The 22,795-nt window shown below is 37.4% G+C and overlaps 1 protein-coding gene across 4 annotated transcripts in view; it reads left to right on the top strand.

The window, feature by feature from the left end:
• The window catches only part of SGCG (sarcoglycan gamma), a 153,323-nt gene that overhangs the window by 93,866 nt on the left and 36,662 nt on the right, over positions 1-22,795 (top strand). For all 4 annotated transcript variants that reach the window (XM_075050731.1, XM_075050730.1, XM_075050732.1 and 1 more), the window contains 2 exons: positions 4,279-4,380; positions 9,920-10,007. In XM_075050731.1, coding sequence (XP_074906832.1) covers positions 4,279-4,380; positions 9,920-10,007 — 190 coding nt within the window. The remainder of the gene's footprint in view (positions 1-4,278; positions 4,381-9,919; positions 10,008-22,795) is intronic.

Genomic DNA, 22,795 nt, shown 5'->3' with positions numbered 1-22,795 from the left:
CAAGTCACCGCATGCAGGAGCCCTAGAGTTACATCTGCTTGTTTCCACTTCTCGTAGTCCCACAGCAATGTGCAACGTGCATCTCTTTCCATGTGGCTTTCTTGGTCATGAGCCAGAGCAACAGGTCCCACTCTAACAACAGATGAAAGAGGGAGAGTTCTTGCATCCTGATCTAACAGGACAGGCCTTTAGCGCTAGCCATACCAATGCTGTCAAACTTGCTTTATCCAAGTCATTTCTCCATTTTCCTCAACGCAGATATTCATAGCCAGAAGAAGGTGGCCATACCACCAGAGCCTTCAGTATGGCTTTTGGAACTTTTTAGTCCTGATGAAGGACTCAGTCCATCTACAGTCCTCTGAAAGAAACTTAAGGGCCTTTCCATGGCTTGTGGACATAATGCACTTTTCTACTGGCTTTGTGGAGAATGGAACTGCTTCCCCTTATTTCGGAGGGAAAGTACTTTACATTTGTTGTGTCTAGAGTCTAAGAGAATGATAACCCATCCAAGATGGTCCTCCCATCCAGATGCTCCACGGCACAATGAGTCTTACCTAGGATTCTAGTGGTGGCTACTCATTTCAAGTTGTTTGGAGTATCCCTATGTAGGCAATTCACTGAATAGCTGTCAAATATCCTTTAGACCATGATTTCTGAATCAAAGAGCCTTTTGTTGAGCTTTGATGAGGCTTGAACCCACACAGAGCTTGAATTTTTTGTAGAAGGCCTTGTCTCTGTTTCTACAAGCACTTACCTCCTTGGGAGCATTTTCAAATGATGAAAAATGTTTCTACTGCAGTTGAAGACATCTTGTTCCTCCAATTAGAATATGCCTAGCAGTTTTGAAATGAAAACTGGTCACACCTTTGTGAACACTAATGCTAAATTGCATCTTTGGTGCATAAGGGTTTGGCAGCTGCCAGCAGTTTCCATGCCAGACAGCTCGTTGCAGCAATAGCAAAATTTGCTTAGTGTCTACAGAGATACCATTTCATCCTCCTCTTCTATACAGCTCAGTCCTTGCCTCACTGAGGGCTTTGAATAATTAGAAAACATGAGGCTTGGGGCTCTATGCACAACGTGTTACAGCTCAGGGCCAGCACACTCCAGCAGTGACAGTCACTAACATCAGGATAACAAGAATCCAGACTTGCCATACATCTGCTATGTTTAATGAAGCACTCTTTTTTTCCTAATCGATAGCTTATTGTGTAACTGCATCAAAGTCTGCATCTAACTGGTATTTGGACCCTTTTCTCAAGTCAAGAGAAATACTTTTATTCAATCATTTGAATAGGAACAGAATCAAATCCTTAAAACTGAAAGCATCAAGTTTGTTCATCACTGAGGAAGTCACAATACTCAGTAAATAATAATTGGCTTCTCCTAAATGGTAATGTAAGAAGCAGAGTGGTTGTTGAGAGAACATTATGTGTAACTATTATACTCTTCCTTTTTATGAACTTATTGTTGGATCTCAGTGCATTAGGGTGGTTGTTTATCCTAAATCCCTCTCTTTTATATTCCTTGTAACTTCAATTTGCCAATTATGAAAGGGGGATAATAGAATTTCCCCATCTCACAGTACTGCATAACTCAGTACTTTTACAGACTTGAGATGCTCAAATATCATGGTACTAAGGAAATAATAATTGTTTACAGTCACAAATGTAGTAGAAGTGAGGATGATTATATGAAATCCACATTTTTATTGTTCTCATGCATGTTACAGAGTTTATCTGTTAGTCATCACAGATAGTCATTTATGCAGGTAACCCAAGTGTAAATTTCCGTATGGTTTTGCACTTCTCAAGTGGCCAATGAGAATGAATAATGAGGCTCTTATTCAGATATGTGAGAATGTGAGCTCTGTGAGCTTTGTGTCAATGCTTAAATGAAATACCTGATGAAGAAAATAGGACATACTTGAGGACATATTTATACAAAGTAATCCTGAGTGATATGGCTGGATTTACTCAAAAATAAGAACTTACAGATAAGTTAAAGTACTCAATTTTGTCACATGGCATATTATTCTTGATGTCAGACATTCCTTTGTCTAGATAGCATTTTTAGAATAATCATTGCTGAAAAATCTGAGTCCATTAGAAAGAGTGTGCTGAGTAAATTGCATAATCTTCTTTTTCAACATCAGTTGTAGGTTTTTTGTCTCTACTAAAAATTTCTTCCTGGCAAAGCCAAAGGCAGGATAGAGATTGCCGCCCAGGAGTTTGTTATTTTTCCCCAATCTGCTTCAGAGCGAGAATTAATTGCTGCTTCTTCATCTGCCACCTTAAATACCAGATTTGTCTATGTAGTTTTTTATACTTACTCTATAATATACTGTTTATCTAGTTCTTTATATTCCAGAAAAATATGCAAACTGTGTTTAAACCTGATGGTTAATATAATCTACTTGCACCTGATGGAAGAGGCATGAGAGCAGAGCAAATAATGAGACCCTAAATTTAGTTAATTAAATGAGAGCCATTTGTTAGTGGTATTTCTTTAGAGTATCCTGATGTTTCATATCATATTTTCAAAAGTGTTTGCCTTAAAACCTATGTGTTTTCATGGTGTTGAAGTGATCTCTGTTTTGTGTTACAAGTTAGAAAAAACTGTCCATAGTCCTCACTAGAAAAACATATTTCTAAATCATTCAGTGCTTGCTAGGAGTTGTGATAATGAAAGCCATAAGGACCTCATCACAGGTATTATTTTTTGCCTCATTAGATGTATCAGTATATAGTAGGTACTTTTTAAAAGCTTTACAATGAGCTAGAATTTAGAAATTGTATCTACGTCCACTGAGAAAAATCAGTACATTATGTATTTCAAAGCAGTAAAATATTTGACCCTGAATAACAGATTCCATAAATAGCTATTCTAAAAGCCTCTTTCCTGAAATAAATCCTTACTGAGGAGGAATTGCAGTTGTACTGTCTAGTGGAGTGAACTGCTGACATGAATATTTGTTACCCTACGGAATTTAAGCAAACATTGTTTTTCTCTTTGTCTCTCTTCAAGCCTGTTAAAAGAAGACAGCTACAGTTTTTCATTCAAGGCTGGTTAGACATGTTATTTAGCATTATAGATGTATAAAGTATATAATCTCATTGGTCAGAACCTACCATATTTGAAAACAATTACAGTCTCTTAAAGTTACAACTTTCATCAGTGGTAGGCATAATTCATTAGATGAACAGGTTATTGATGTATCATCAGTGGCCTGTCTTGTATCTCTTCTTCTCTGCTTACATGGAGAACAACCTGAAAAATATTTGGAGTGGAAATACTTTCTGGATTTACTGGTTTTTATTTAGCCTTCCCACCTACTCCCTGTAGTTTGAGGCAGTTGACTTGAAATATTTTCACATGTGGCCAAGCTGTAAGGCTGCAAATTGTTTTGCCAAGTTCTCTCTCACTTTTTATGTCAGGGGAGGGGTGAATCCTTTACAAATTAGCTAAATACCTGTGAAATACCTTGCATTTGAAGCCTGCAAGTCCTCAGATGTACTTACTGAAGTAATTCCTCAGTCATTTTTCACATTATCAGTTCTACGATAATGATGAATGAAAGTAAAAAGAATGAAATAAGATATGGGCTGGAAAGCACAAGTGGACTAAAATCGGGAGGGAGCGACTAAGAGAGAATGAAGAAGGTACAAAAACTGACAAGCAGGTGATAGAGAGGAAGATGATAGTGTGAGAGATGTAGTCTTGACCTACAATTAGAGGAGGAAAAAAAATAAACCAAGGAATGAAAAATGAATTAAAAAGAAAGAAGTAATTACTGAAAATGGAAGCAAATAAAAATCCCTCTTTGTCTCTTCAATAGGCTTAGAAGTATTACATTCCTTGTAAAATACGTTTTTGATAGAATAAACCTTGAGATGTTAACATAAGGTTTGTTTTATGTGAGTACTCGTGTAAAAGTTTATTGTTCATGACATTTTTAGAAGGCAAATACAAAGGCCATTTCAGCACAGCCAATACAAATGCACTTCTTTGTAAGTTAATGACTGTAATATTTTATTTTTTCCTCAAAAAAAAAAAATCCCAACTTTAATAACTTTTTTCTTGAAAGCTACAGTTTCTTAAAGAAAATTACTTCTGGAAGAAATGAGGAATTCTGAAAATTTTAAATGCATTAGTATGGGCATCTTTATCAATAGACTGGAGGCAGGCAGCTCTGGAAACTTTCGGTTTATAAAAAGAACAAAAAATAAATACAGCAACAATAATAAAATGTGCATAATTCTTGCATCTTCTCCTCAGACTGGAATGGGACACCTGCGTGTCACGAAAGAAGGCCTTCGTCTGGAAGGGGAATCGGAATTCTTATTCCCTCTTTATGCCAAAGAAATCCATTCTCGAGTGGTAAGCAGATAGTCTTTCAATAATGCTAAAATAAAATGAATGCACTTATGAACAGTTGAATTTAGACAAAGTCCAGGTATCTGTCATGGAAATATGTGTATATGTGTGTGTATATGTGTGTATCCACACATATTTTTGCATACTTCGCAAGCATGATCATTAGGTCTTTAATTAATATTTTTCTCTTAGGCATGTGATAAGTAGCTCAAAAAGGAATTATAAAGGTCATTGTATATAAGTAAAGGTAAAATTATAAGAGCGTGTAGAAAGCTTTTCATTATTTTTACCAAGATTATTTTTTAATGCAGGCTTCCCTGTGAAACTGCTTGTTTTGTTTATTCGTCCCTGTGGTGGGTTGACCCTGGCTGGGTGCCAGGTGCCCACCAAAGCCGCTCCATCACTCCCTCTTCTCAACTGGACAGGGGGAGAAAATACAACAAAAGGCGCATGGGTCAAGATAAGGACAGTTTAATAAAGTGAAAGCAAAGGTCGCGTGCGACAGCAAAGAAAAACAAATGATGTTATTCTCTACTTCCCATCAGCAGGCAATGTCTGGGCACTTCCTGGGAAGCAGGGCTTCAGTATGCGTAGTGGTTGCTCCAGAAGGCAAAAAAATGCCCCCTTCCGTCTCCCTTTACTTAGCTTTTATAGCTGAGCTGACGTCATATGGTATGGAGTATCTGTTTGGTTAGTTTAGGTCAGCTGTCCTGGTTATGTCCCCTCACAAGATCTTGCCCTGCCCCAGTCTGCCATGGGGAGGGGGACCAAAAATGTTGGAGAGACAGCCTCGATGCTGTGCCAGCGCTGCTCAGCAGTAGCCAAAACACTGGTGTGCTATCAACACCTTTCTAGCTACTGATGCAGAGCATAGCGCTACGAGGGCTGCTATGGGGAGTATTAACTCCATCTCAGCCAGACCCAGTACAATCCCTTACAGAATAGTTTCAATATCTCTAAAATTAGTGGATCCTATTGGAAAAGTTACAATTTCTCTAATAAGTTCAGTTATTGTCACTTCTAGAACAACGATATTAAATGTATGATATCTTTAGGTATATAAAATCTACAAGACTAAATGGAAAAATTTAGGATTTAATTTTGTTTACATAGACAGAATATTTTGTTATTATTGAGGTAAAAAGGAATAACATACTTGGTCAAAGAAAATATTTATCAAGCAGATAAACTTTAAAATTGCACTGAGAATGGGTATGCTATGAAAGATTTTTATTGAAATACTGGGTTTAGAGGAGGGAAGAGAGAATCTGAATTGTTTTTTAATTATCCAGGTGAACTCTGAATCTTATTCCAGTGAATTTTTGTAGAGCGATATCTGTTTCTGGCCAACAAAGTGAACATTCTTCAGATCTGTTGTCTGTAATCCAAACTCTCGCAAAATAAAGCCATGTTTTATGAATATTGTCATCAACCAGTGGCACATTTCATTGAATAAATTACTATTCAATGAGAGTAAAAGCTGAATATGGCTCTTTCATTACTTCAAACATATAATGGTCCTCACCAAGAAGAAATAGCCAGCTATGAGACTTTTATGAACCTAGGAAAAAAGTTAGTGTTTGTATTGCTATAGCAAGAGAAAATGTAAATAAAATTATCAAAATGAGGTTGTTAAAATGCTTGATTACTGAAATTTAAGCAATGCCAATGTATTTTACATCTATTAAGCCTTTTTTTTTTTTTTCCTCTTTCTGCAACAAGTATTTCCAGTAGCAGGAACAGCTTATACTTAGTGAAATTCCATTACTAAATCTATGTTTCCATTTTGTTTCTTATGCTGTATTCTTTTCTGCCTCATAGGCAGTGGGAAAACTATTCATGTGCTTAAATGAATTTCCCTTGAGGTTGTTTATCCAGTAAGACATGTAAATTTTTAAGACCAGCATAGCTAATACTTAAGAAGTCCCTCTGCCTCCAAAAATTGTTATGCAATGTTAAGCTAACATTCATGCTCTTTTAATATTCCTTCCAGCTCTTAATACATTTAGTACAACATAGGAAGAAAGAGGTGTGGCAACATCTAATATAAGCTTAGCTGTCTAATGACCCATCGTGATCATTAGTAGCATGCATTCATTAGAGCCTTCAGACTACTGCATGTCTATGCCCTCTGTGAACTGATAATTCATCAGAGGTTTTTGTTTGTTTGCTGGCTTTTTAAAATGTTTGAACTTTCTGGAGGCTTAATTGCCTGTAGCTTGATCTCGTGAATGCCATCTATATATTTATTCTCATAAAGTTGCTTATTTGTTAAGATTTCTTTTTCTAAGTTCATCTGTTAGAGGATTGGGCCGCTCACAGCTATCATAGGAGCTTTCTCTCTTGCCTTAAGAGTTTTCTCCTTGCAGCCTCCTAACAGCTTTTCTCACCTAATGAGGTCTCCAAAGTGCCAAGAAAATATGTAGCAGAAAATGTACTTGCTGTGCATCATCTCTGGAGCCTATTACAAGTTTATGCCTTCATTATGAGTCCAACACAGAGTTGTGGGCAACACCATTGCAGCTTAGCTAATACATATTTATGGAAACATAAAAGTTGAACAATTATAAATATGTTACTAGATTTTAATGAGTCAACAACACACGTGTGGAAGCTGCAGGTCTAGAATACAGTTTATTTGCACTTACATTTGATATTACAAATTACTAACTTATTTTTTAAATCAACCAGCAGCAGTCAAATAAGTGTAATAAAGATGCCCATATTTGTGGATCATTTAGTGGATGTACTTAAATGTAATATATTTACTGGATCTTTGTTGACCTTCCTTTTCCACTTCATACTAACTTGCTACCATTAATGCTCATTCTAACAGACTGCTTTCTTTTTTCCTAAGGCTTTTCATTATTTGTGTTACTTCTGTTAGCTTTCACCTTTTCCTGATATAATTTAGAAAATGAGATTCATTTATTTTGCTCACTTAGTGGCTTCTTTTGAGATAACCTGTCTTCCTACTTGTAAGACACCCTTTTGGTTTTTTTAAAAAGTATAAGTTGGACTCCAAACTGTGTATTGCTTCTACCATTGTTATTAGGTAAGTGTTAGCAGTAAAATTCTTCATGTAAAATGTGTTCAAAATTCTCAGGTTATCTTAAACTCTAAGCATTAAATTATGATGGGAACATGGCTTGGGAGTGATTTTCAGGGGTTACCCCTTCAAGGTTCTGCATAGTCTCTCCTGACTCTGGAAAAAGTACCAGAAGCCATGTATGTGAAAGAGACTGATCTTTAACAATATTCTGGTAGTTAGAAACTTACCTAGCAATGAGTATCCCCTCTGAGGTTCACAGGCAGGCAGCTTGCTAATACCCTCTTCATATCATGTACTCCCTGATACTGTGGCAACTGAGATCTGCTTAGGCACTCTCATCGCTTACTAGGTTCTGGTCCTTTGGATACAAAGTATGCTTTAGTATGAAAGAACCTGTACTGCAAAAAACTTCTCCCTTCTTTTGAAGTCTACCAGTGTGGCTACAATTTGCTGGTCCAAATGAGCGTGATCAGACTCCTTGTCCCCAGATAATTTTCTGATACATAAAATCAAGTAAAGACAGTGGCCAGTATGATCTTCCTGAAAATCAGCTGCATTTAAAGACAATTCAGGTGGTAAGTTGAAGAAAAACATAAGGAGAACCTACCAGTGTCCTCCTCACAAAGTTTTAGTACGCTTCCAAATGACCCTGCCAGATCTCTTGCCATGAACCAGTTTCATTACTGTCTGTATGTCTAGACTGATGGGGCACAGTGGGCAGCTAGGTCTTTCAAAACAGTTACTCATCTGCTCTTCAAGACAAGGAGAAGCTTGAGGAGGCTCCAGCAGGCCTGAAGTACAGAGAGTTTGACTGGGAATAAGTAATGGAAATGGTACATCACCTGGGAGGAGTTCAACAAGCACAACAGCAAGCCGTGAGTTAACACAAGGACATGTTTTGGTGAAGTAGTTCCACGCTGGCTGCAGTCTTAAGAATGACATGAAATTTTGAATTGCCTACTGTAGCTAGTCTGGATTGTGGTGAGGTGTGGTGGGGATGAATGAAAATACCAATCACACCTGCTTGGCATGCCCTGGCTTCCATAGGTAGCACAGAATGATGGGTAGGCATGAGGCTCTGATTGCTCTGCAGATGTCCCAGCTGTGATGCAACCTGTGAGGAGAGTTAAGTCAAATATGAGTGCCATCGCTTTGTGACCCTCAGTTGTGATTTTCTGTACTGGGACACCAGACGTGGAACAGCACAGGGTGTATTAGGCTCAAATCATGGTGCAGGGATGTGATGCTGTTCAGTCTGCTGATACACTTTTGTCATCCTTCTGAGTGGCAGACAGGGAAACAATTTAATTTAGACTGACACTCTTACCTGTACTGTCATCTGTTGAAGTCAGCTCTGAGCTAGTCAACCACCCACCTTCTCCATCACCCACTGTCTGAGTTTTCTTGCCAGGAGAGTCAGTGCCAGGTGCCAAAATCAAGCCAAAGCATACAGGCTGCATGGACCATTGAGGAAGCAGAAGGCACATTGTCCTTGTTTCAGCTGGGATAGAGTTAACTGTCTTCCTAGTAGCTGGTACAGTGCTATGATTTGAGTTCAGTATGCAAAGAATGTTGATAACGTTGACGTTTCAGTTGTTGCTAAGCAGTGTTTAGTTTAAAGTCAAGGATTTTTCAGCTTCTCATGCCCAGCCAGCGAGAAAGCTGGAGGGGAACAAGAAGTTGGCACAGGACACAGCCAGGGCAGCTGACCCAAACTGGCCAACGGGGTATTCCAGACCATGGGACGTCATGCCCAGTATATAAACTGGAGGGAGTGGGGGGTGGGCGGATCGCTGCTCGGGGACTAACTGGGTGTCGATCAGCAGGTGGTCAGCAATTGCACTGCACATCATTTGTACATTCCAATCCTTTTATTATTGCTGTTGTCATTTTATTAGTGTTATCATTATCATTATTAGTTTCTTCTTTTCTGTTCTATTAAACCGTTCTTATCTCAACCCATGAGTTTTACTTCTTTTTCCCGATTTTCTCCCCCATCCCACTGGATGGGGGGGGAAGTGAGTGAGCGGCTGCGTGGTGCTTAGTTGCTGGCTGGGGTTAAACCACAACACACATGCATGTTTCTCACCAAGTTAATATGACAGTATAAATTGGCAAAGTGGGGTACTCACACTTCAATTAAATGGCTGTCTTCTAGGAGTCTCAATTATGTATTGACATGTAGTCAACCTAGTACTTTAGCATTTTTTTCTGAAAGACAAAAAGTTAGCAACCTCATTCATTGGGCCAGTAACACAGAGTTTGTTCACCTGAAGTATTCTCCATAACATTTTTCTTATTTTAAATCTGATATAGTTAAAGTAATCAAAAATACCTGCCCAGATTATTTGATGACATCTGTGGATGGTTTTGTAGCTGCAAAAGTCTTTCAGTGACTGAATTAATATAAACACTAGACTAAATTTGGAAAACTGTTAACAATTCTAATTATTCTGCTTAATCTACTTTTTTTTTTTTTCCATACTTCAGGACTCATCACTGCTTCTCCAGTCTACTCACAATGTGACTGTGAATGCTCGCAATTCAAATGGGGAAGTCACAGGCAGATTAAATGTGGGTAAGTCTAAGTGATTTTTCCTTGTTCACTGTTTTGGAAACATTGTAATGAATATTTGCAAGGATCCTCGAGGATATAAAGCACTAATCACCTGATTATTTTTTACTGTTATGGCCATATTTGAATAGTCCAGCTGCCACTCAATATGTACCAACAGTATATTTTCAATTTCTCAGTTAAGCGTTAATTCTGTAAATATTTGAAGCACTTCTTTATTGCAGAGTTATGCAAGAAAGGTCACTGCAGAAGTTACTCTTTTTCTTGTGTAAATATCTGTTCATAGTTGCAAATCATTTTCTAAGAAGGTGCAACAGGAGAACATGGCTAGAGAGGTCTGTATGTCTCTCTTAATTTCCTAGTAGTCCAGAGACTAATACATTTAAGCAGATGTCCTAAAAAAAGTGCCAGTTCACAACTAAGAAATGTACACGTTTTACTATATTTGGTAGCAGTAAGATACATTGGTTTGCTGAGTGAAATCAATAGATCTAGACACATGTAGGTGATAGATCTTGGCAGCAAGAATAAGCAGACCTTACTCTTTAAATCATACTTTTAAGGCAAGAATGGTAACGATATGTGTCAGGTACAACAGAATTTTTCTTAGTTTTGTTAATATTTTTCAACCTTTATTTGACTTTGGAGAAAAATATAGCAATTTATTAACTTGTTTCTTCTAAGATCCTCATGCACCAATGCATAAATTCCTATTTATTTAACTGTAAGACTAACCTGATATGCTTAAGTAGTTTACTAGATTGGGACCCAGATGAGCACTGATGAGCAACTTTTCCATGCTGATGAGACTGTGTAACTTCTGTGAAAATTCTTGTTTGAAGAACTACCATATCAATGCAAGCTTCACTGTTTTCAAACACACTTCAAATAAAAAATATAATTTAAAATTTATAAAGGAGCCTGCTCTTCCCCTTAAAAATGTATAATTATACAATTAATCACAATTTGGCCTTTAAATGTGTTCAAATCTCTTTTTTTTAATTCAAGCTATTCATAAAGAACTGAATTATTCCTTTTAAGAAAATGTCCCTAAATATTTATCAAAACATAATAGTAGCATTCATATTTCATTTTGATAATAATTAAGGGTAGGAAATATATAGTTTTGTGTTATTAGTAATGTTATTAAACTAGCTTGCAGTAATTAACTATACAGTGACCACATGACCAAACCCAAACACATCACATGGTCAAAACTTCTGTGACGTGGCACATATGCTGTTGATTCTGTCTGCTCTGTACTGTTTGTGGATGCCCATCATGGGACCAGATGTGTATCTGCACTGTGGTCATGTCCCCATCCTGCCTGATGAGAAGAAGTTGTCAGGAGGTCCTTTGGGAAGGGCAGACCGCAGAGCAGATCACTGACCACCACACTAATTTGTCCAGCCTGATCTCTGCCAAAGTCTGAGAAACTTACAGGTAAAATCATGTCAGGCAGTAGCTCAAAGGCCTGATGAATTGTTTGACAGGCTATGTCCAGCCTGCATGACCTAGAACTGCTAATAGGAAAGGTGTGCTATAAAGATGTTAATGAATATTTGGTTCTGTATTGAGTTTAGAGCCTTGTCAGGTGAGTGATCCCATCATTAATAGGTGCTTTTGCATGAAAGTGAAAAAAGCTGCTCTGATTTCTGCTGAACTCAATTCTTTCATCATATTTTAATATACTCATGATGCACTTAGGGGACTGTGTCCCTATGGAAATAAGGCGCCTCCATTTTTCAAGCTGGAAACATCCCATACCTTTGGCAGGTGGAAGGTGCATTGCTTCTCAGACAATGTTTCTGCATGAACAATTAAGAAACTTTGTTGGGGAAAAAATGTCACCACTGACGAGTGATATAAGTGAATTGCTCATTTGGACTTTGGCACCTGTAATGTAACTGAGGTCCATAAATGAGCAGTCTGAGGTATTCACCCATAGTGTATCTTTCCTGTTAATAAAGAGAGCTTCAGTGCTGGAAGCAGTGTAAAGGGTATATTTTACTGAAAGGAAAGGTATTTCAGTTGTTGTGCCAGCCAATGGGTATAGATCTTACCTTAGGAAAAGGAAGTCTGACAAAAATAACAACACTTCTCGGACTATCTTTTCTTTTCTTTTTTCCCCCTTCCCAGTCACCACTTAGTCTTCTTCTGAGAGAGTTAACAAAGAGCATTACAGAAAGTGAGATGGAATCTGCTGCCTTAAATAAACAGAAAGTTAAAAATACCTTCTTAGTAGGGCTAGAGACATCTAGACTGAAGAAAACTTGTAAACTGAAGACCCGATAGACAGAGAAGGGTCAATACAAACCCATGTTGTAGAATATGGACTGTGGTGTTTAGGGGGGAGAGTTCTGCTGGATGAGAACTGTCTCATCAGTAGTGACTCATTTGTAGCAAGTACCACCTCTATTTAGTATTTTCCCTTTTTATTAGTAGTTTCTCTGCTTTTCATCACTTGGCTTTTCTGGCTTTACTCCCTTAATGTGCAGTTTAGTGGTTTTGTACCTTATGATCTCAAGCCTCTTAAACCTTTTCCTAAGGGAAAGCCAAATAAATACTTAGTGCTGTCCAGACGAAAAGTTCTCTGGCTGTGCAGAGAGGCTGTATCTGGCTTATGCAGTATATGAGGAAACCAGTAGGAAGGAGCAGAGTGTAGACTAGAAGACCTGCATCTCAATTCTTTTACAAGAGTTCAGTGTATAAAGGCAATTCAAATTCAACACTGAAGTAGGGAAGTTCTGACAGCACTCTGGCTTGCTCTACAAGAAACACTTAGGTGAGAAGATGAAATAATGATTTGAGCCTGGGAAAATCAAAACTACACCAAAAGGAAGTGCTGAAGTGCATTTGCATATTATTTGAAACGTTATATGTTTAAGTAATCTCTTTTTGACTGGCAATTCTATTTATTGAATTCATTAATAATTGGTCTTATGTTCTGTCTGGTGTAGTTGGTACCATTGTAAATGCTAACATGAAATATTACTAATATTAAATCATACTAATTTTAGACTGATAGAAAAGTGTTGAAAGAGAAATAAAAAGTTAATACCGTAAAGAATTCTGTTCATACCTAAAGATACCGTCAAACAACAGTGACTGGGGTAAGTGACAGTCTGTTAAAGTAAATGATCATCTTTACATGGCTTGCTATTTTTAGCCATTGTCCGTAGCCAGTCATAAAAAGCATGCATATAAAATGATGTTCCCTTATAAGAAGTGTGAAAAATAGGTGTGTGGCTGATTTACTTCATATGCCTTTGCTACAGAATTAATGCCTTCCACGGTTGCCAGCATGCTGGAATTATGTCTTAATATACTATTAATAAATATGAGTAGTGGCCATTGTGAAGGAGCTGTATAGATAAAGTTTCAGATTGTTCCAAAGATGACAATATAATATAGTATCATTCATAAGATCATAACAAAAATACCTTTTAACTTGTAGAAGATTGGATTCAAATGAGCTGTTAAAATATTTTAATAAGTTACTGAGTGATTTAAATACCCAGTCTTCCACAGAAGTAATTCACAAGAGAGATATGAAACATATCTTTACTTGAGGATTTTCTGTGAAGTTCCTCACATGAGGATAACAGGCACATATTATGCACGAATGAAAAAGGTTTCCCTCATGAATTACAGATATACTAAAATGACATAAAATGTGAGCAAATTCCACCATGAACACTCTTGGTTTAAAGTTTCTACATGCTCTTCAGTTCACCTGCATGACATTCCTCTTGCAGGAGTTATCTGGACATTGTAGCTGTTTAAAAAAAAAATGCTATAGATCTTCTTGTGTTTTGGACCGTGTTCTGTAATTACACTGCTTTCAGAAGCCTCACTGAATGCAAATACCTTTAACTGCTTGCCAGGAAAAGAATACTTTCAAAATAATAGGGATCATAACTAAAAAAACCAAATAAATTCTGTGCTTTACTCTTTTTTTACTTCAGTATTCCTCTGGATGACAAAGATACCCATTTTGTTTGAGTTACTCTTTAAAATCATTTAAAACTCATATATAACCAAAGAAACTCATATTAAAACCAAGTAAATAATTTTAACAAATTAAAGCAAAAAAAGAAATGGTACATTTAGTTAAGGGATTATGGGGATGTGATTGCTTTGGGAATATTTCTGGAGAAATGGGACTTTAAAAAAGGATGTGAGCCAATGGACAGCAAGGAAGGAATCTAAGCAAGGCACAGATGTGGGAAGGTACAGGATTGAAAGTCAGAGGGAATTAATAAAGCCGTGGGGAGAGGTGCTTATAGGCAAGGCAAGGATGTCTACAGAACAGATGGTAACTATTTTCATTAGAATAGCTCCTGTCTTAAAATCATGTGTAAGATTCAGATGTCATTATCTCAGCTTGCTCATCAACCTTCAAAACTGAAATATCTAGAACTTTCTTTGATAATCCAAGAAAGCCATTGAAGAAAGCTGCTATCCATCATCTCCAAGATTCCTTTTCTTCCAATTCAAAGCCTTATTCATTCCTACAATAAAAAAGAAATGTAGCACCTTTGATTTTTATTGAGCCTTAATAAAGCAACTTAGTGTAAAAAATTCTCGAACTTTTTCAATAATGAATGATAACAAATATATAATATATATAAAAGAAACATACAGACTATATAGTTAATTATCAAATACTTAAAAGCAACATTGGTATCAAACAGTAAATGATGCTTCACCTAAGTAAACATACGTTTACATATACAGCCTACTAGCACATGAACGCAATACAATCATATTTTGCAGTGGTGTTCCACTGCCAGATATTATAGAAAGTAGATGAAGAGCAGTATGTTTCCAACTATCTCTTCAGTAAAGTAGGGCCAGTTTTTTAAAAGATCTGTTTTTCAAGGATCATTTAAGGAGGCTTCAACCTACAGAAGACCCTAAGTTCTGCTCGTAGTATGTCTTTTTCAGGAGAAAAAGAACACAAAGGAAAGAGGCTTCCAGAGTCATGCAAGGTCTGTGAGAACAGGTTCCAGTACAGTTGACTGCTGGTCCCCCTCCTGGTTCAATCATTTACACCACGGAGCAGTAACATCAGTAGCTTCAGGTCAGGGGTTCATTCTAAAGTACTTAAAGCTAGAGGGAATTTGTTTAGATAGCTGTATTATGAAGCTGTTCTGCACTTCAAAACATGAAATCAGCACCACTCAGAAAGCATGGGAATATGGTAAAAGTCAAAATGGTTTATGCAGTCTGAAAACAGAATGACAGTCAAAATTCTGCCTGGAGACTATTTTTGTGTCCATCACATTAATCTGAACAGCTGTTACAATGTTTCAAATCATTTCTGGTTTTCTTATCAGCATTTTGATATTTCATTTTCAAGTGATCTTATATTTTCATCAGAGACATAATAGGAAGAAAACAGTGTTAATGAAGCATGATGTATGTAAGAAGAGTTTGATGATGTTTTTACAGGGAAAACCCTGAAGCCAGTTTCATAAACTTGACTTAATTAATGACATTCTAAAATCATTTAGCTTTTCCTTCTTTATTTTTCCCAGAAGGCTTTCATTAAAAACTCCATTTTTGTCCAAATAAGTTCTTTCTTATCTGTAAGATAAAAGCCAGAACATGTTTCTTGAAGATCTTTGTACTGCAGGAGGAGGATTATTTGCACAACTCTAATTGCTGTCCAGCTGGGTTATAAGAAGGAAAGATACAACATAGGAGTAATTAATAGAAGGATAAATTGGAAACTTCACTGAAGTATTTTTGAGGTGATTAAGTCTTCCTATGATCAAGAACTTACCATATTTGTTCCAAGGGGATTAAAGTAGTGATTTTTATTTCCAGAGTATAAAAATTTCAGCTACCAATGAATCTGACCGTATCAAGACATACACGCTAGTTTTATTTAAAAGTAAAATTTAGTTGACTCAGGTCAGGCAAAATTTAGAGAGTAACAGGTGGCTGCTAAAACATCCTACAGACTTTTTAAACCATTCTTCTTTTCTAGTTTCCTGTTTTAATCCACGGCAGATGTGTTTCTGTTCTATATTAAATGCATATGCTATTAGTCTTTTGTGAGACCATTGTGTATTTAAATGGATATAATGTTGAAAAGAATTAAAACAAATAGCAGAAAAAAGGTAAGCAGTAATCGATACACATTTAAATTAAAGCTAGCTAAGCAAATCGCCATGAAAACTTATTTATGAAAAAAGTTAGTCATTAGAGCTACAGTTTTATATTGAGACTAAAATTAAAAGTATCCTCTCCTGAAAAAAAATACCATTGATGTCTATGTACTATGTATAGTAGCATGCTTACTATAGCAAGATTTACACACCCTGTCTGCAGATATGATAATCTTTATGAAGAAAGAAATAGGTGATAAAGTTCAGGGTCAGCAATGCTGAATTAAGCCAGACTTTAAACATCCTCCAGAAGTTAATCAGGTAGTTATGTGCATTGCCAACTTGCTTAAATATGCCAGCATCATAGTTAAGGGGAAATTTAACCTGGCCAAGAGGATTTGAATCCTATGTTGTCACTTCTCTTCTAACTGTGTCTAGAAGAAGAGAAAAGCAATATGCATATAAGTTTACAGAGCTTAGCTCTGAAAAAAAGGCTAATGTTTGGGAAATCATTTTTTATTTGGAAAAAGAACCAGGTAGTAGATACCTGTCTCTCATCAGAGAGCAATTACTCATCTGAGTAGCCCCATTCTCTCTTTATTTCAATGGGAGGAAGGAATTCAAAATAAGTGAAAAAGAGAGGAATTATTAAATATTTTGTAACCTTCTTGGCTTTCACAGTCTTCAGTAAATTTGCAATCCCAAACATATTTTGGTTCATATGGTATAGTAATCATTAACATAAGTCATTGGATGATAATTTGAAGATAATAGTTATTGCTAAAGGTGAGGACAGTCCCTGCGCTTCCTTCCTTTAAAGTAATAAGATTGAATTATCGGCATTGGTTAATGCTAGATGAATTTGTAAAGGTTAGCTTAAAATAGCTGAAATTTATTGTGACTATATAATCTATTATAGAATTTGGACAGTTAACGTACGTTTAAAATCCTAGTCATTTCAAGTGTAGCAGTACTTTCATCTTAAAGCTAACAAGACTCCCCATGGCAGTTAGTGGCCAAAAAAGGAGCTAGATCCCTATCTCTGCAGCAGGTCTGCAGAAGAAGACGCACACCCACACCCCCCCCAATCGTGGTAGACTACTTGAAGCTGTTTCTGCAGCGTACCTTTCTGGCAATGAGGTCTAATAGGACACTGGGCTGCATCATTCTGCTCCTGGGAGGCTGCACCTGGAATACTGCATTAAACCCTCTCCAGTGGGACAGACCTGTGAGCAAACTGAGGACACTCACACAGGGAGCCAGTAAGATGGTCAGGGAGTGGAAGCACATATAAGAGGCTGAAGAAGTTGTGTTTGCTTAACCTGCAGAAAAGAAGGCTTAAAGGGCGGCTGCTAACTTCTGCCTGCTACGAGGAGGGCTAGAGACAAGATGAAGCCAGGCTCTACTCAGAGGTGCACAGCAAAAGGGCAAGAGGCAACGGCCATAGGTTGCAGTGAGGCAAAATGCAATTGGATAGAAGAGGGGGAAAAATATCACCGTTAGAATGGTTAACCATGGGAACAGGTTGCCCAGGGAGGCTATTGAATCCCCTTCCTCAGAGGTATTAAATTTCCACCTTCATCTAACCTCTGACCAAGCTGACCCTGCTGTGAGTAGGAGGCAGGACTAGGTGACCTCCAGAGGTGACCTCCGACTTGCATTCTTCTGTCATTCTGTCCTACCCAGTCTTCAGCTGGCACTCTGGAAGGGCTCAGGTTGCTTACAGACCCCATGTCAGACTTTCTAGTCCAATGTAGAAGTCTTAGGTACTGTAGGACATCTAAAATAAGCTGAAGGCTAGGCGGAGAACACCAAAGTACATATAATGGCACTAGACACCTATGTTGGCAACAGTGTCATGCCCCATCTGTTTAACTGGTCCTCTCACATTGTCGTCGGCCCAGATCCAGTAGGCATGCATAAAATACTCCTGGAACACAGTGCTGGAGTTGACCTCATGAAAATACACTCATGGCTTTCTTTTTGAAAAAAAAAAAATAATTGGAGGAAGAAGAATTATCCATTATACAGAAAATAGAATCGTTAAAGTATTCGCTTAGGGATGAGAAACTCAGATCAGCTGTCTTCTCTGCATACGGGGTTTCGAATTATCATACCTCATCTCCTTTAGTACTTTTCACCTTACCTGTCTGAGGACTGTGTGTTTCACCTTTTCCTGCTGAATTTATGCATTATGCAACAAATTCTGGATTCATTAGGCCTGAGAGAAAAGGTGACACCATAGCCTTTTTGTCAAGTCACTGTGTGAGAAACATGATCTCCTATTCCTGCCATGATTTCTACATGCAATAATCCATTTTACAGTGAAATATTTCATGGGTTTATTTTTTTATATTTAAATAGAGTGTTTTATAAAAGATGGATAAAGACTTTTAGTTAGCTAAATCACTCTGAGAGGGGAAAGTACTACCACCTAAATACCTAACCCTAGGTTGGGTTGCCAGAGTCTGCATGATCAGTGTCTGCATCTGATCATGTCTGATCATTCAGAACCAATTTTTTAAAGATCCCTAGACTTGTGTTCAACCATAGAGAACAACAAAGTATAAGAAGTGCTGACAGTAAGGCATCCTTACTCTGATGTGAGAGGGCATAATTGTTGCATCTATTGCATAAAAGGAGAACTGAGAGAAAAAGAGGAAACAGGAGCAGCAAGTGTTCCATTAATGTATTAGAGATGTTTTTAAAGGTGATGAGAGATGTGTGATATGGACATAAAATGTATATATGCAATGTGCTGCATATTCTCTGTAATAATACACTTGTTCTAATAAAAGACCAGCAAGTACTCCCATACCATTCCATATGAAAATCTGACTAATTTTATGCTTCTGAAAATAATGGCTTTACATTTATTAGTATTGTATTACTCATGGAACTAGTACTGAATCTGTAGGAGTATTACATTTTTAATACACTTTTAATGAGATCTTATTTTAAGTAAGGTGCTTTAATTTAATAAAAATTAACTAAAAAATGAAATTGCATAGCAATACCCCAAAGCACTCAGGATTTTGGCTTGTATTCAACAGTTCAGTGATTCTAGGTGGTAGGAGAAGAGTGAAGCACACAGAGTAGGCGACAGCCATAGGTTATCAGAAATGATGGACAGCAGAGTAAGAAAAGAAAAGATCTGAAATTAAATAAATAACTTTAGTGTTGGAAAGCCTTTTCTTCTGAAAGATCTAAAGACATACTAAAAGTGCTTAGTACTTGGCAGAACTAACTGGATTTGAAGAGTCTGCCTATGTGTTACCAATTGACATGTTACCAATTCATTGATGTTAAGCATTTGTGGATATGTATTTTATGGCAGGTCCTGTTTTTGATAGAAGATTCTTTGCTGTCTTGTCCTTCTACATTTGTATTGGCCTGGAATTCAAAGGTTGGGTAGCAGTAGAAGGGAATTTATTTAAATGCTTTTTGACTGAAATGGACTTCCTTCCCTGGAAAACCCCAAGTGGAGCCATGAGTGAAAAGAAACAAAAAGGAAGACTGTTTAGCAGTGTGCTCCTTTGCAGGCAATAGGTCAATTGTTTTTGGAATAATCTTTCATCATTTAAAGTGGCATCCTCAGTGTCAAGTGGTATGTGATGTGATGTGATGTGATGTGATGATCACATATGAGGTCTATAGCAGAACTGCACATGTTAAAGGAGGAAGTGTAAAGAAACAATGGACAATTATTGGTCAGCCTGATTAGCAAGGATAACCAACTGACCTGGGAATTCCTGTGGCACCTCTGGGAGCAATGGGAAAACAGTTCAAATGCTCTCTGTAACCTGCATTCAGTCATGTTACATGTTTAATTGTAGGATTTTATCAACAAGTATGATTACACAGTATTAGTTGACTTACACGTAGTTAATATACTAGGGTTGTAAACAAAATGCATTTAGGAATTAGGAGATTAAAGTTTCAGATATTGAATTTGGCTGCTGTATGTGAGCTGAAAATTAATCTTACTGGGATCACAATACAATTAGTGTTATTGCAATATAGCTAGTGCATGTGTATTGTGAAATACAACTAAGAGAAATTAATGGCTACTTTTGGTTATATAAATTTATTCCTATTTCTTTAAAAGCCTATTATTGCTTTTTGGAATTTGTTCCACATACACTGAGATGTCTCATCTCTAGCGTAAATACATCATATGCTTGAATTTGGTTTACCCTAGCATTCCCTTTAAAGATTTAAAATACATTAGTTATTGTCCATACCATTCTTTGATAATGAGGATTATCTATAGGACAATCCTTGTGCCACTTTACCGGGGCATTTGTGTTGAGAAACCTATGGACCTAAAAGTTCTTGTTAAAGATATATTCAAGTGTGCAAGGACCAGGATCAAACAGGAGAGAAACCTGCATGCAAACCCAGCATGGGCAAGGCCATGCGTTGTGGTTTCAAAGAGCCACCAGTTAAGACTCCTTTGGGAGGTACATAATGTGCAGTGAGTGCTTTCAGTGCTTGCAGCTTTTTCTTAGTTAAGTCTAGCTTTAAAATATAATGCGCGTAGTTCACAACGCACCCGTCTTAGATCTGCCTAACTGCCCTCTACATGCTTAAATGCAATGTTTAAATTCTCCTAGCTTTTGCTCAGAAAAAAAGTTAACAGCAATAGGCACCAAACTTTTCTTAAGCAATAAAAATCACTGAACACCTTAATGAGTCACTCAGTGTGACCAGAAACATCCAAAGTAGGAAAGTGTTCAGCAAGTAGGGATAGACTACGTCTACATTAGTAACCCAACCAGGGCAGGACCCGCAGTCTGCCCCAGGGGCACGTGTCATGGCACAACTCTCAGCTAAACACACTTCCCTCCAGAACTGGAGACCTTCATCCATCCCATCTGCGAGGAACAGCCCCTGGTCAGGGGCGTTGTCTGGGAGGTGCATGTGTGGCACAGGCCGAGATGGTGGCAAGGAGCGTGCTATTAGCAGAAGTGATTCAGATTAGCAGAAATTGGCAGTGCTTGTGTCTCCTCTGCCTTGGCTTTCTCTAATTTATTGGTATAGGTGTATTCATTAGCTTGTTAAAACTTACTGCTCAGCCAGGATGAGCACTTTCCTACAAATCCTGTTATGCCTCTTGTTCCTCGTCTACCTAAGGAGATTTTTCTCTCGTTTTCCCCTATCTCATTATTTTTTTAGGGTAGGACTCCCTCAATTTCTCATGTTAAACGTGTTCTGCCTTGCCTGGAATAATCAGATATTAATTGAGTGGAAGAAAAGAGGAGAGCCCAGGAATGTGCCTATGTGGTCTAATGTTAAAAACAATTAGCTGGGAGTGGAAAGGCTGAATTCCAGCTCTGTTCCAGTCACTGTTGGAATGGGGTCAGTGCATACATGGACCAGTTTAATTAAACTGGTATGTATTGCATCTCCGGTTGTATCGGTATGAAGTTCTGTATGGACATCATGCCTGAAATTTGCATTAGATAGGACAGATGAGAAAGTCAGTCTGCACAACATGCATTTGTTATCTATGCCTGTTTACTTTGGTTAGGTGAGAGAAAACAGAATTTGGTCCAAGGTATGTAAATGCTATTTCGTGTGTATATATTCATCCTAAATTCAAACAGTTAAGGCAGCTCATATATCTTATAACTCTTTTCTTTTGTCATGCCACATCTCCCTGTGAATTAGTCTACATTCCATAACAATCCAATTAATAAAAAACTGTCTATTTTCTGGCAATATGCAGATGTACAAATTACATTAATCAATCCATGCTATTTGAGGTAGGTCGTTCCTGTTCTTACTATGAGAAACATGAAAAATCTTTCTTTGACAAGATTGCTTGTAAAATAGCTTCAGCAAATCAGCAAATCGAGAAGATAAATGTAGTCCTGGAAGAGATCAAGTTAGGCCTGGTGCAAATCACACTCCTCCAGTTCTTTCGAATCCATTTTTTCTTCCAATGCTTTATAATCAATGAAAACTTCTGTGTCTGCCAAGGTGCTGAGAAGGAAAGAGCAGAATTGCCACTATTGAGGCACGGCAATTTATTTTCAAAGATGACTTCCTTTGTACCAAGGAAATTAGTAGATAGCATTCCTTCTAAACATACAGTATCTTCATCACATTAAAGTATTTTTCTGTGATCGTGTGTAAATAATTAACAATTATATATAAATTAACAGTATGTATTTCTGAGTCCTAGAGATATTGCTGCATATTGTTTACAGGCTTGCACCATAGTTCAAATACCCTTAGCACTTTCTAATTAGTATTTTAAAGATTACCCACACTATAAAAACTCACAGCTTAGAATTGAATCTGTGGAAGGTCTTGGGCCACCTACTTTAAAGTACATGTTCGTAAAATGTAAGTCTTCAGGATCTTCACTCAGATATTAATTCTTTTAATCAATAAATATTCTGTAGCTATATAAAAATATTTGCTTCCAGCATGCCAGACCTACTAAAATATTGACAGCACTGAAAAGAAAAATACGTAACCTTGTCAGAGCCTACAGAGTAAGCATTCCCATTTTTATCTCATTTACTGGGTCTAAACCAGCAGATACTTTAATTGCATGCTTTTTAGAATGAGGTCCAACAATAAGAAAGATCAGGAGAAGAAAATGTGGTAGTACAACTTTTCTCCAGCAGTCCTACAGCCAGCATGTTGCAGCTGGAAGCT

Source organism: Buteo buteo, chromosome 18, assembly GCF_964188355.1.
Source record: "Buteo buteo chromosome 18, bButBut1.hap1.1, whole genome shotgun sequence".
Lineage (NCBI taxonomy): Eukaryota > Metazoa > Chordata > Aves > Accipitriformes > Accipitridae > Buteo > Buteo buteo.
The sequence above is the reverse complement of the archived record's forward strand: the minus strand, read 5'-3'. Positions and strand labels throughout refer to the sequence as shown.